This window comes from Humulus lupulus, chromosome 5 (assembly GCF_963169125.1).
Source record: "Humulus lupulus chromosome 5, drHumLupu1.1, whole genome shotgun sequence".
In the NCBI taxonomy this organism is placed as follows: domain Eukaryota; kingdom Viridiplantae; phylum Streptophyta; class Magnoliopsida; order Rosales; family Cannabaceae; genus Humulus; species Humulus lupulus.
This window is the reverse complement of record NC_084797.1, coordinates 8,126,362-8,141,155: the sequence shown is the minus strand read 5'-3', so window position 1 is coordinate 8,141,155 and position 14,794 is coordinate 8,126,362. Positions and strand designations below refer to the sequence as shown.

Below are 14,794 nucleotides of genomic sequence, written 5' to 3'. Positions count from 1 at the left end.
ATAGGTATAAATTGGATGCACTAATAATCGTTCATCACAAATTTCTTCTGTTAGCTCGAAACTGGTGATGTTTTATATAACATTTCGGATTAAATTCGTCAACATTAATGGATGTGCTGCAATTATAAAAGTTATAATTTTTCATATCTGTCACCATAGACAATCAATTTTCTCTTTGCAAATGCTATAATTAAGTGTCACTGGTTGTTTCAAAATTGATGTGTGTTTACATAATGAAAATTTTTGGGGTAGTGATATAGGTATTTTTAGTATTTTCGGTATATGTATAAGTTAGTAACTTTATTTATTTTACATGATGATATATAATGTAGTTATAGGAGACTACTATTAAATTTTCATAAAATTTCGGATAATTTAAAATGCCGAAATCAAGATTTAAATAACTTATTGCACGCACATATAAATATTGAAATAAACACGTGTGCAATAAGCTGTTTGAAATTTCGACATCCTAAATTATTAAGAATTTCTTGGGAATTTTTGAGAAGTCCCTTGTTACTATATTATACACCGTCATGTAAAAAATTAAAGTTCTTATGTACCAAAAATACTAAAAATAACTATAAATAGTGATTAAAAATAATCACTACTATAATGGTACTATATATAAATATATATACTTATTTGGGCTATATAGATATTATTATAAAAAAGTCACTACAATAAAAAAAAAAAAAAAAGGGAATTTCTATGTGGGGGCTTGAAAAAGAGTAATTCAATGAGATTATTTTGTATTCCTCACCTGTGAATAATTTTCGATGCAAATTTTGTTTATGATCGTATATATTGTAGCTATTTAGAGTATCTGTAAATTTTTAAAAAAATTTGAATAATTTATAGTACTTAAAACTAGGTTCAAACATATTATACGCGTAACTAATTTTTGTATGTGCATAGAAAATAACATGTTTGACTTTATTTTCTGCACTATAAAAAAATTCAATTGTGATTCGTTAAAAAAAAAATCAGAACATTGTCATTCAGCTTATAGCTTTGTTTTCGTTTGTGTTAATAATAAACGACATGTCGTTTATTGTCATTCAGCTTTGTCGTTTAACGAGTTTAATCAATCAGTTAGCCGCCATTCAGCTAAGAACTTTGTTATCGTTTTGTCTTCCCCTATTTTCCGTTAAACGACACGCGTTTGTTCTTATTTCAAATTCAAATCTTTCATATATGATCGAGCCCATACCCCAAATCCCTACGACTCTCACTCTAATATCTTCTCCAAATTACCAAAGAAAAAATCAAAAAGAGAAAACTTTCTCTCCCAAAGTTCAAACCTTCAATGGCTGCCATTCGAGGAGAAGCTTACTTCAGCGTAGGGGCGGAGGTCGAGGTCAGGAGCCCAGTCGGCTACTTCATTCCGGCAACGATCATCGCCAGGGGCTCCTCCGCCACCAGTTTTCTTGTCGAATACAAAACCCTAAAGACCAAAACCAGTATCGACAAAAACAAGGGCAAACCCTCGACGGAGGAGTTAGATGTATCGCTTATGAGGCCGTCTCCGCCCAAAGAGAACAATTGTACGTATTTTAAGGCCGGCCAAGAAGTCGACGCCTACTATAAGGGTAGTTGGTGGGAGGGACTGGTTACTGAAGTCTTTGAAGATTCTTCGTATTTCTTTGTTTGCTTGAACGGGAATCATGAGGTGGAACTCGAGATTTCCAACTTGAGACCCCACCGTGACTGGGTTGATGGACAATGGGTTCCTCCTCTTAATGTTAAGGTAAAATTAATATTTTTGGGTGATTTTGTATTTGTGGTTGAACAGCTTTTGTTTTGTGCTTTTTAATGGTGCTTATTCAAGTGTCAAAATTTACTTTTTAATAGCCATAGTTGGTCTTGTAGTGGTTGAGATCACATTGATGTGTAATGTTACAATGATGTGTTTGTTTTACAGTTTGTGAATAAGCAAAATGTGGCAGTTTCTAATGGAGGGCAAAGAATGGAGGAATTTGAGATAGGATCACTAGTTGAGATTAGAAACGAGGAAGAAGGATTTGAAGGTTCATGGTATACTGCATCTATTGTCAAAAGTGTGGATAATGAAAAGTATTGTGTTCAGTATAAGACTATAAGAACAGAGACTGGTGAGAAGTTTTTGTGTGAGGAGGTCGATAGAAGAAACATAAGGCCTTATCCTCCGGAAATTATTAGGGTTGATTCTTTTGGCCTAAATGAAGAAGTTGATGCATATTACAATGATGGTTGGTGGGAAGGTGTTATATGCAAGGTCTTGTCAAGAGGAAGGTACAGAGTTTACTTTAAAAGCTCAGATGAAGAAATTCTGTTTGAGCATGAAGAGTTGAGATTGCATCAAAATTGGATCAATCATACTTGGGTTTGGAACTCTAAGGTATATGACTGTAGATTATCTTTAATCCATAATTGCTCATGCTCCTCTTTTGTGTTTCTGTTTTTGTAGTTCTCTTCTAATCTTACTTGATTTCGTGGGGTTAGGCAAGCATAACAATCTGTTAATAATAAATTAGTTGGCCTAGGGTGGATGATTCCTATTAATCATTGCTGAATATATATATATATATATATATGACAACACAATGGATTTTTAGTATTGATAGTGTGAAATACAATGCCCAACATCAGTAGATAAGAGAATTCTATATGTGATCTTGCTGAATTCTACATATATATATATATTTATAAAGGTTGTAACTTTTGTTTGAGTTTCTTATGCTTAATCACTTTGCTAATCAAAGATTTTTTTTTTCTCTGTTTTTTCGAAGCAGTAAAGTCCGAAACATATGTGAAGAGCTCTGAAGGAGTAGCACATTTAACTTTCTAATTTAAAATTTTGAAATTGTTTCTCGGAGCTGTGCAGTGACCTTTCTCCATTGAACTACGATTAGAAAAAAGGATAGTTATCAGTTAATGTCATTAATTGACTGGCTAGTATATGAATTATATAATTTTACAGCTGTATAGATCAGTGGTACTTTGCAGCAGTGAAAATCAGTACATTTTGTGTTTAATTCGTTACTTTAGACCACTTGATTTAGATCTCTGTTAATATATTTAGCTATTATTATTGATATTATTAAACCTCCTCTGTTTTCCATTTCAGTTAATTTTATTCTTTCATTTTCATATACACTTTTGCCGTTGCAAATTCTTTCGAACCATGCAATCCAAGTGCTTTTGATTCACTTCAACATTAAATAAACTCTGATTATGTGTAACAGATTCCCTTGATCCACTTCATAGCCAAAAAGTTGAGTGGGAACGTGATCACATTGTGCAAAACATGGGAACATAATGCTCACGTTCACAGGTCATTAAGCTGGTTTTCTTGAGCATTTTAGGTCTGGCTATTATGTTCTTCAACACTACAAGCCTAGCTACAATCAAATCGAGCAACTCCTTAAAGTCTTGTGTAGAGATTCCACCAGGGCCAACAGCTTCCGCTGCTAGCTCTTTAAGTAGCTTTAACTTCTCTTTCATTCTCCTTTTCTTTTTACACAAAAGTACCATATCCAAACATCTTTCCAATGCTTCCTTTGTTAAAACTCCACTCCCAACCTTCACACCAATCTCCCAAATTTCCTCTACCATATCCTTGCATTCATCCTATGAACCAAACAATGTGGTATGCAAATCATAGGCACCTCACCCGTTATTCTCTCAACTCAAGTATCGAGCTCCAATCACAATGAGTCACAAACATTCCAACTTCACTATGAGCAGTATCTCCGCCTGGGTGCCCATTGTACTATTTTCCCAAAATTTTTCACTTTTTTCCAAAAACCCTTTTGGCAAATTTGGTATCATGTTATCCTCAAGAGTCCATATGAATGGAACCCCACTTCTTTCGAAGGCTTCAGCTATAGCCGTAAGCTCTTCTTTTGTGGGTGCTACCACTGAGCCAAAGTTAATGTGTGCCACCAAGCGAGGCTCTTGCTTGTCCAGCCATGGCAAGCAACCACCCTCGTCTGCAGCTAGAGACTGGTGGCAACACCAAGTTGGATGGCCCCACATTGAGGAACTTGTGGAATTTTGACTTCAAATAATCCATGGTGGCTTTGTCTATTTGATCAAATGAGCTTATGAAAATTGCGGTTGCTTTCGATGGAACTAGGCTCATTTGGTGTAGCAGGGTTGAGAAGTAGGATTCAAAGTCTCCAAAGACTATTCCTTTGGGCAAATCTAGGATTAGGATTCTTGACATTCCTGTGATGAAACTGATACATTCGTCTCCATTCATGGCTGAAGAGAAAACGTTGTGCCAAATGAGATCAGTGTGTAGGGTGGAGAAGGTATATCAAGCGTGGCGCTGTGGATCGCCGGAGAAGGTACTCCCATCTCTTGAGCTATATCGAGTCCAAACCAAAAGAAAGCGCTGGTTACCAAACATGTCACATCCTTTCTCATCTCAGCCACCGCCTTGTCTATGCTCAGCCTCAAGCTTTGTAGTGTTGACTTCATGAAAAGCTCAATGGATTGTCGTGGATCGTCGGAGAAGTCATATATGGCTTGATGTTTTTGTTGTTGTGGTCAATAGACTTTGAGAAGAGTCTGATGTTGGAATGGGGAGTTTTGAAGAAGGCGAAGATAGTCCGGTGAGGGGGAGGCTAGGTGGAGGACAATGGCGAGGAGCGGTGGCGCGGGTGTTCGAACAAATAGAAGATGTATATTTAGTTTGAGTATATAAATATTAGTTTGTTATTCGCACTTAAAATAGAAATTTGACCAGTTGAGTTTGCTATATGAATTGATTGAATTCCAATTTGTGTGTAGTTTTCTCTTTTGATTGAATATGGCATGAGGAATTCGAGTATCATTTAATTACGATAATTAGGTGAAAGAGGATTGATAAGAGGCATCACTAGTGCCAACATATCGTTATTAGTGCAATTTATGATCGAATCATATATATTTTATTTTAAATATAATAAATGAAATTCGATACATAATTGCACCATTCAATGTAACAACAATTGTCTAGGTGAAATGTTAAGAATATGAGTGTGGTACGCATTTTTTTTTAAAACGAAAAAGAGGAAAAGTCAAATTGTAGCACACTAAAATTGATTTATTAAGATTGTCTCTCGTGCCAAAAAGGTAATGCATTCTCATATTTAATCATAATCTAAAAGAACACTATTATAATGATGTTGTAAAGTTGTGTCAATTTAGTATATCATAAAACATAAGCGAAATTTGACACACAATAAATTCTACTTTATTTTATTTATTTATTTGTTATAATACCACTATTTTTTTTTATAAAAGAAGAGATTTATTCCAAATAAACAGAACAAATTATAACAAACTGCTCAAACTAAGCAGAACAACATCCCAACAAATTACAATTGAGAAATAAAATCAATCTTCATCCTATCAAATATAATAAGCTTTCTCCTATCTAGGAGAAGAATTCTAGCTTTAAGAGCTTGCTTAATCAGCCGATCAATGTGAGAAACTAGAAGAACTTTCCTTTCAAAAAATACAAACATTCCTATTCCACCAAATGAAGTAAACAACTGCAGCAAAGACAACATATAAAATGGCTGAAAACAAAGACTTTTTCCTCTTAGAGTTCACCCAAAGCAGCCATTCATCATGCTGAAGAGGCCATAACTCCGAACTCAGCCAAGACTGAAGTTGTTGCAACACCTTACAAGAATAAAGACAATCAAAGAAGAGATGTTCATGACAGTCTCTACCATAACCATAAACAACACAATCCAGAGAGTGAATAACAATCTTCCTCATACTCAACAAATCTCTAGTTAAAAGGTGATGGTTTATAGCTTGCTAAAGAATGAATCTATGTTTAGGAACAGCCAAACTACACCAAATAACAGAACAATTATTACTCTTATCAAGATGAGAAAGAAATTTGTAATAGAGCTTACCAACCCGAAATCTGCCCCTTACTTCAGCTGCAAGGATGTCATCCCGAGAAAAACTGAGTTAAAGATGATTCATTTTTTTCCAATATCAACTCACATCAGTTTTCACCTCATAGACCCAAAATGTTAGAATATTTTATATGGACTGACATAATTATACGTTGCTCACGTAGTGTCGTGATTAGCATATAAGGATAACTATATAATCGGTATTGCATGTTATTACCATCGGACCATAATGGGATGGACATAATATACTGACACGCTCAGGGCCCATGGACACACTCTCAATGTCTTTAGGCCAGCTCATTGGGCCAGGACAACTAATCCTCTCGTTGGGTATCTAGGCCCAATAAGCCCATTATGTTTTATAAAATGGGTTACACCTTTATTATGTGAGTGTGGACAATGGGTGTTTAGAGGAAAAGGATAGAAAGAGAGTAGTGTTCATCCACTACAAGAAAATGGGGTCTTTACCTACCAATTGTAAGTGTAGGTAAAACTAGCCTAATGGTGGGTAATATGGTTTAGGTGGGTGGGCAAAATGTCTCTACACCCCAAGCACGCCTTTGATCTTTGATGTGTAGGTGGGTGAAATGTGATGAGCATAATCATGGAGAATGATGGTTCATAGACTTGATCACAAATGTATGTAAAACCTCTTTTTTTTATTATGTTTGATGCCTTAAATAAGATGATTTCATTGTGCAATGTTGAGCATGACTATGTTTGATCAATTCTTGATTATTGTTTGACGCTCAATTAATTTCAACACAAAAATCTTAGCTCTTTAAATAAATTGCATTAATCCATTCACCCAAAGAACATCCTGTTTAGTAGATATAACCCAAATATACTTGGCCAGAGCAGCTTTATTAAACTTACTGCCACCGCGGAATCCCAAACCACCGAAGCACTTGGGTCTACAAACAAAATCCCATGACGCAAAATGCAATTTATTGGCTGAACTAGAGCCTCGCCACAGAAAGCTACGACATAATCTGTCGATCTCCTTAGCGACCTTTTGAGGAAGAATGAAAATAGACATCCAATAACTTCTAATGCCCAGTAAAACAGAATGGATGAGTTGAGCACGACCTGCATAAGATAAGTGACGACTCATCCAACTATGCAATTTTAAACGCAACTTGGAAATGATAAAAGAACAATCAGCCTCTCTCCATTTAGTAGGTCTCAATGCAACTCCCAAGTATTTGAGAGGAAATGAACCCTCTTCAAGGTTAATCAAGGTAGCGATTCTTTGCTTCTCATCAACCTTAACTCTAATGCCCCAAATTTCCTAATAAGGTTTAGGACCTTGATTAGGAGGCTGGGAATGCCATAATTGATTTATCATGTTATTAAATGATTATATGTGTTATCCAAAAAATTAGCATTGATGACGTGGCAAGTGATCCCTGGACACGTGGCTGACACCAGGAGGGACTCTGCTAGTGTATCGACCAGAAGACGTATTAGAAGCAGTAAGAAGCCCAGTCTTACCTGCGATCAGTCTGGTCGATGGTTCCGCATACAACGTAATATTAATGTAAAGATCTTTACAGATCCCGAATTTAACTCACACAATCTCCTGAATATCCGATTATTCAGGAGAAAATATCTGTAACAATCTTATGTAATCCCCCTTGAGCCTATAAATAGAAAAGGATAGCTCAAGGGAGGGGACTTTTGGCTTTTGAATTATTTGTGTAATGCCCCGAATTCTCCGATGTGCTTAACGGCGTGAATAGTAGGCCGGGAGGGCCATACTTGCTTAATTGTGTTAATAATTGATCAAATGCATGTATATGTTGATTATATTATGATATGATGTGAAATGCATGCATGTGAGTCCATATTCTTAATTACAGGGGTGTGATGGTAATTTGGCCCGTTGAGGGTAAATTGGTTATTTGGATGCATGTTGGTGATATGTTTTAAGGCCACATTATAATGTGGATTTGTTCGAGCTATTCGTCATGAGACGATCTTTAAGTATTTAAGTAGCGGTTTAGTCATAACGGGAATAAGTTCGAGGCTCGGGGTGAGTCTCGGGATGTTTTAATGATTAGAACGTTGCCGGGAGTAAAAAGGGTAACGGGATATGAAGTATTGGTGTTTGGGAATTTTGAGAATAACGAGAATTGGAGAACGTTAATTATGATTAACGAAATAGGTGAAAGATGACGATTTTACCCTTGGGGAGACATTAGAAGCTTTTGATGACCTAGGGGTATTAAGGTCATTTTTCTTGGGTTATATATGTTTCAAGGGGCTGTAGAAAGTTGTAGAACAAAAACAGAGAGCTTCCTCACCCTCCCGTACATCCATTTCCTCTCTATCTTTCTTTGAGGTTTTTGGTCCCAAGTTGAGGTAGCAAGCTAGGAAATCAAAGCTTGGAGGTTGTGGACTTATTTCATCATCTTAAGAGGATTCAAACCAGTTGGAGGTAAGGAATTGTCCATGAATTTCAGGTGTACTCTGTTTTTCCTTTTGGTTTTCAGCTCTAGAATTAGACGTGGAAAGTTGGAATCAAGGGGAGTTTTTGGTGTGTGTGTGATTGGGTTTTGGTGAGGAGGTGATGTAGGTGAGGTTTAGGGGTTGAATTGGATGTCTTGGTAAGGTTTGGGATGAGTTTGGAAGGTTGGTTTCAAAAGGAATCGCAAGAATGGAGTTTCAGTGCAGCTACTGGTCTGAAGCTGGCGCCCCAGCGCCAGCCCTAGCGCCCCAGCGCTACTCAGGGCAGAGAGCAGCCCTCTCTGTTTCTGGGACAGCGCCCCAGCGTTGGTGGGTGGCGCCTAGGCGCTAGGCCAGTTTCAGGAAGTGTTGATTTTAGGGTTCGGGATGGTTTTTAAGGCTCGGGGGTTGGTTCCTTTGCTCCTTTTGAGTAGTTTGAGAGTCCTGAGAGTGGGGGATTGGTCCCGGGAGTGTGGTTTAGTTTGTAAACCATTCATTGATTTGTTTTATTATTGGTTTCTAATTGGTTATGATTAGGTAACCGCTAAGGAGTTTAAAGGTTGATCGTTCTCAGGGTCGTTCTTTAATTCATTCTAGCTCAAACCGGAGGTAAGAAAATTGCACCCCAAGTGTGACATGCATGGATATTCATGAGGCATGTTGGTTGTGTTAATATGGACTTGGATTGAATAAAGAATGTTGGGCACATGTTGCTCACTTGTGCATGGTACTGACTTATTAGTCAGGTTTGGCAAAGGTGCTAGTATCAGCTGTGAAGTTGTGACTGATTAGTCAGGTTCGGCAGTGGTACTGGGCACTGGTCACGTTGCACTGACTTGTCAGTCAGAATTGGCAAAGGTGTTAGTGTCAGCTGTGAAGCTGTGACTTATTAGTCAAGTTCGGCGGTGATACTGGACACTGGTCACTTAGCGCTGACTTATTAGTCAAGGATGGACTTAGCGTGGTTCACGCAAGCCAACGGAGATTAGATCTAATCGACTATTAGCATTAAATGACTCAAGGAGCATTAATGCCTGACCGACCCTGAGGGTCGATGAACGAAAAGAGAGCTTGGGGGCTAGTGGATTACCTAACAGCCATTCTCCCGCTAAAATCATGTGATGTTCATTTGCTTGTTGAAAGCTTTATGTTCAGTATGATTACAATGATAGTCATTTGATAATGTTTATGAGAAGTGTTATGTTTTCTTGCTGGGCTTTGGCTCATGAGTGCTATGTGGTGCAGGTAAAGGGAAAGAGAAGCTCACCTAGCCTTGAGTGGAGAGCTGATGTGGTGGTGTGTACATATGCGGCCGCTTGACCACCACGGTCAAGGTGTTCTCAGAGGAACTAGGGGGTTTACCCTATTTTTGCCGCTTAGGTCGGCGGGATTGTAAATTTAAAACAGTAATGACCATTTTGTACTGAGAACCTCTTGTAAATGTTTTGTTTAGCTCTGCAGAGCAGTTTGTAATGAAAATCTCCATTTCCTTTTTATTGGTTTTATGCCTTAACCTGTTAATTACACTTAGAGCACGTTTTTGACCAAAGGACTCAGGTAGTGAGTCAAATTTCCGGTCCACCGTTCACCGTAACTGTTCTGGGGTAGCCAGGGCGTTACAATTTAAGACTAGAGTAATTCTCCTTGAATATTGTATTGTTCTTCAGAGGTTAGTGAAACTCATTGAACCCTTGTTCTTTGATCACCCCTTTGATTCTCAGATCAATAACAGTCTAAGTGGAGGTAGGTCATTACCAGATCCTGGGGCCGAACCACTATAAAATATCGTGTTCTAATTAGTTTTTGCTGTTCGGTTCTTGTTAATACATTCATTCATATCAAGCATATTCTGACTCCGTGTCGGTTGGCCAAAATATGGGTAAACAATATGCATGTTTATGTGAATTATATTATTATTTGATGGTAAATGCATGCATATGAGTTCATTTTTAATTATAAGGGCATTTTGGTAATTGGGCCTGTTGAGGACATGATTGTGTATTTACATGCATGTGGGTGAATTATAAATAATACCACATTATATGTGGATTGGTTCGAGTCATTCGGCATTAGACGATCATGGAATGCAAGTTTTCGGTCTGGTCATAATGGGATTAAGTTTGGGGCTCGGAGTGAGTCTCGGGGTAATTTGATGATTAGAACGTTGCTGGGAATTAAAGGGTAACGGGATATGAATTATTGGTATTTGAGAATATCGAGAATAGTGAGAATTGGAGGGTGTTAATTATAATTAACAAGATAGGCGGGAAATGACGATTTTACCCTTGGGAGTCTTTAGAAACCTTTATTTGACCTAGGGGTATTTTAGTCTTTTCACCCCTAGGATGGATATAAGCCATTAGAAGGCTGTGGAATTGTAAAAAATAGAGCATCATCATCCTCATGTCTCTCCCTCACCCGTACACCATTTCTCCTCCTTCTTCCTTTTGATTTTTGAAAGCCAACTTGAAGAAACAAGCTAGGAGATCAAAGGTGGGAGCTTAGAAACTTAGTTCATCCATTGAAGATGACTTAAGTCCAACTTGAGGTAAGATTTCATCCATGGAATTAAGCTTTACCTTGTTTTCTTATGGTTTTTAGTCAAAGGAATTTGAGGTGTTAGTTGTGAGAATTCATGGAAGGTTTTGGGTAAGATTGCTTGGGTTTTGATGAGGGTGTGATGTAGATGAAGTTTAGGGATTGAATTTGATGTTTTGATGATGTTTGGGATTGGTTTTGAAGTTTTTTTTCAAGGGAAATCGCAGGGGAGAAGGCCATAATTTTCTCTAGTTTGCTGATGGCGCCCCAGCGCTAGGCAGGGCAGGTTCTGGGCTTCTCTGACTTTGGGGCAGCGCCCCAACGCCACTAGGCAGCGCCCCAGCACTAGTGCATTTTCCAGCAACCTATTTTTAGGGCTCGGGATGACTTTTAAGGCTCGGGGGTTGGTTCCTTTACCCCATTAGGGTAGATTGAGAGTCCCGAGAGTACGGGATGGATCTCGGGAGTGAGGTTTTAGATTGTAAACCTTTTTATGATTTATTTTATTGATGGGATTCCATATTTGGTTATGACTAGGTAATCGCTAAAGGATTGATCGTTCTCAATGGTCGTTCTTTTATTAATTCTTGCTCGAACCCGAGGTAAGAAAACTGCACCCTATGTATATGACATGCATGGTTATTCTTGATGCATGTTGGATGTTTAAAGGTGAACAATGATAGCATTTTGAATGCTTATCAATCTTACTTACTTGTATATGGCTATTATTGAGGCATGCCGAGTGATTAAATGTGATGCATGTGATGCACGAGAAACATGTAAATAGGGCATGCCATGATTATTGAATAAGATATTATTCAGAACTTGAGTCTCTGTGTTTATGCATGATCCTAGTTATGCTAGCAATTGTTAAGTAAGCATGCTGAATGCCCTATATTCAGATATTTGACATATGATATATGTTTGGTAGCATTGCTTACTTGTGTATGGCACTGACTAATCAGGGTCGGCACTGGTCGCGTATTACTGACCTAAGAGCCGAAAACGGCATCAGCGTCATGAACGCAGGGACGATAAAAGATTAGATCTAATCGATATGAGCGTTGAATGAATCTGGGAGCATTGATGCTGGATCGACCCGAAGGTCGATGAAAATTATAAGCGCTTGACTAGTCTAGGACTAGTTACTCAGAACCAGGGCCAAAGGCCTAGGTGACGGTTTGTCACGTGGCTAGGGAGTGGAATCCCATGGTTGTGACTCTATGGTCATGCGATAAGTTATATTGGTGACTAGTTCATCGAACAACTATCTTGTTTAAGCTAGTGAAATGATCACTTATTTAGTAAGGGAACGAAACCCACCTTAGTGACTTTTACAACTGTCACTCTTCTATTTAGGGCTATAAGCCCAGTATGGTTATCGGAACCACCAGTGTTAAATAACTTATCTAATTAGGATTGACTTGATAGTCATCCACTTAGGAGGGCAAGATTCCTTATCCTGGATACCCATCATTACGTGAACTTATTTGCTTGCTTGAATAGGGCTATATTTGCTAGGCATGTGCCTTATGATTTAATGACATGTTATTACTGTTCATGAGCATATTAAGTTTTCTTGTTGGGCTTTGGCTCACGGGTGCTATGTGGTGCAGGTAAAGGCAAAAGAAAGCTGGACCATTCTTGAGTTGGAGATCTTAGGTGACGATGTGTACATATGCAGCTGCTCGACCGCCACGGCCGAGGTTTGAAGGAGAAGAACTAGGGTTAAGCCCTGCTTTTTCGCTTAGATCGGCTGGTTGTAAATATTTTCTTGTAATAAACTTTTAAATTATATTTTTGGGATCCCAATGTATACAGTAAACATTCTAATGAAACGTTATATCTTAACCAAAATTTTTAATCCCTAAACCACTAATCATACTTAGTTACACGATTTTAGCCAAATGACTCGATTAGCGATTTTACTGTTTATAAGGCACATCGTAACGGTCCCTGGAGTTTAGGGTGTTACATTAACACCTCCAAAATAAATGTGGGATTTAGAAAGATTGGCTGTCAGACCCGAACAAAAACTAAACTCATCAAGGGCATGATTGATCATCTTAATAGAATTGAAGTCCCCTTTGCAAAAGATGATAAGGTCATCAGCAAAGCACAAACTAACCAAGCACATCTGATTACATAGCGAATGAAACTTAAAGTCAGCCAAAGACACTTGGAGCAGCAACCGAGTAAGATATTCCATAACTAGAACAAAGAGCAACGAAGACATCGGGTCCCCCTGTCTTAGCCCCTTTTTTTCTTCAAAACTACCATGGACCCTACCATTCATGAGCAAAAGATAGGTGGAACCTCTAATACAAATCATGATCCAAGAAATAAATTTTGAAGGAAAACAGAAAGCTTTGAGAAGATCCTCCAAAAAAGTCCCAATCAATCGAATCATAAGCATTTCTCAAATCAATCTTCAGAAGAGTTCTCAGAGAAATACCCTTCCTTTTATATAGCCCTTAAGCAAGTCTTGAAGAATGAGTGTATTATTGACAATAGACTAGTTTTTTATGAACGCCCCTTGATTACTATTAACAATAGATGGAAGCACTAGCATAAGCTGAGAACATATCATCTTAGAGATACATTTGTAAAGAGTGTTGCAACACGCTATAGGTCTAAAATCTTTAGCCCGCGATGGTTAATCCTTTTTTGGAATAAGAGACAACATGGTTTTATTCAACTGACCCAGAATCCTCCCTGTCTCAAAGAAATCCAAAACAGCAAGCGACATCCCTCCTAATATCATATCACATCACCTTAAAAAATTTAGCACCGAAACCATCTGGACCAGGACTCTTCAAATCATGAACAACAAATAAAGCTTGTTTCACATCTTGACTAGTAAAATGTCTCACTAAGCTGAGTTGCTGAGATAAGTTAAGTTTACCACCTAAATCCATACAAATCAACCTGAGCTTGGAAACCGCAGAACTGGGACATCCCAATAAACCCTTGAAATGAGACAGAAAGTGATCAACTACTTCCTCATAATTGTCCACCTGATTACCTTGGTTGGAAATAAAGGAAGCAATCCGGTTAACTTCCTTTCTTTTTTTAATACTGGCATGAAAATAAGCAGTATTATCATCACCAAATTGTAACCAAGATATTTTACTACGTTGTCTTAAGAAACTTTCAAGAACCTTAGAACGGAATTGAAGTTGTTCCAACGCTATCTTTTCCTCTTGCAGAAGCAGAACCGAGAAAGGATCATGTTGAAGCTTATCTTGAGACATTTGCCAGTTGGTTCTAGCTATATCAAATAAACGATGCACATCCCCTATAGTTTCTCTATTAAACCTCTTCAACACCCCTCTCAACCGATTCAACTTAACCATTATCCCAAATAGACCCGAACCACAACAAGGCAGAGACCAATATGTAAGAACAATTTCTCGAAACAAGATATGTTCAGTCCAACAGTTATCAAACCTGAACGGTTTATAGCCCAGATTCCCAGTCCTTTGTCTTTTAATAAGACAAAAACAATGATTCGAATTAATATCCCACTGAAAGTATGCTTCAGCATGTGGATATTTATCAAGTCGTGCCTCTTTTTTAAACACTATCAATTTTTGAGTAAATGCGATCCCCTTCTTCATGCCTATTACACTAAGTAAATTCTGATCCAGAACTCTTCGACTCATCCATCCAACTATGCATACGCCTATAAACAGAATCCTCAAGCTCATAATGAGAAACCACCCGACCACCTATTATATCCTCCCCGTCAAAAACTGCATTGAAATCACCCAAAATCAACCACGGCTTGATTGGAAAGGAAAGATTAGAAAGACCTCTCCATAACCCCTTCCTCTCTTGAATAGAATTTAAGCTATAAACCACAGTCAGACAAAAATCATGGTGCAAACCAACCTACTGAA

At 38.0% G+C, this 14,794-nt stretch overlaps 2 protein-coding genes across 3 annotated transcripts; one reads left to right on the top strand and one right to left on the bottom strand.

The window, feature by feature from the left end:
• Window positions 1–1,168: 1,168 nt before the first annotated feature.
• Window positions 1,169–3,087, top strand: LOC133834332 (protein AGENET DOMAIN (AGD)-CONTAINING P1-like). Of its 2 annotated transcripts, none has more exons than XM_062263914.1 (3): window positions 1,169–1,750; window positions 1,925–2,380; window positions 2,772–3,087. In XM_062263914.1, the coding sequence occupies exons 1-3, from the start codon at window positions 1,310–1,312 to the stop codon at window positions 2,775–2,777; spliced, it is 903 nt and encodes a 300-aa protein (XP_062119898.1). In that variant the 5' UTR covers window positions 1,169–1,309; the 3' UTR covers window positions 2,778–3,087. The 2 variants fall into 2 exon arrangements, with proteins under 2 accessions (XP_062119898.1, XP_062119899.1); XM_062263915.1 differs by having other exon boundaries at window positions 1,171–1,750; window positions 2,775–3,087.
• A 186-nt stretch (window positions 3,088–3,273) lies between these two features.
• Window positions 3,274–4,020, bottom strand: LOC133778797 (kaempferol 3-O-beta-D-galactosyltransferase-like). Its single transcript, XM_062218820.1, has 2 exons — window positions 3,721–4,020; window positions 3,274–3,612 (listed from the first exon to the last, which is right to left on the bottom strand). Exons 1-2 carry the CDS (start codon window positions 4,018–4,020, stop codon window positions 3,274–3,276), a joined length of 639 nt encoding a protein of 212 aa, XP_062074804.1.
• Window positions 4,021–14,794: the final 10,774 nt, after the last annotated feature.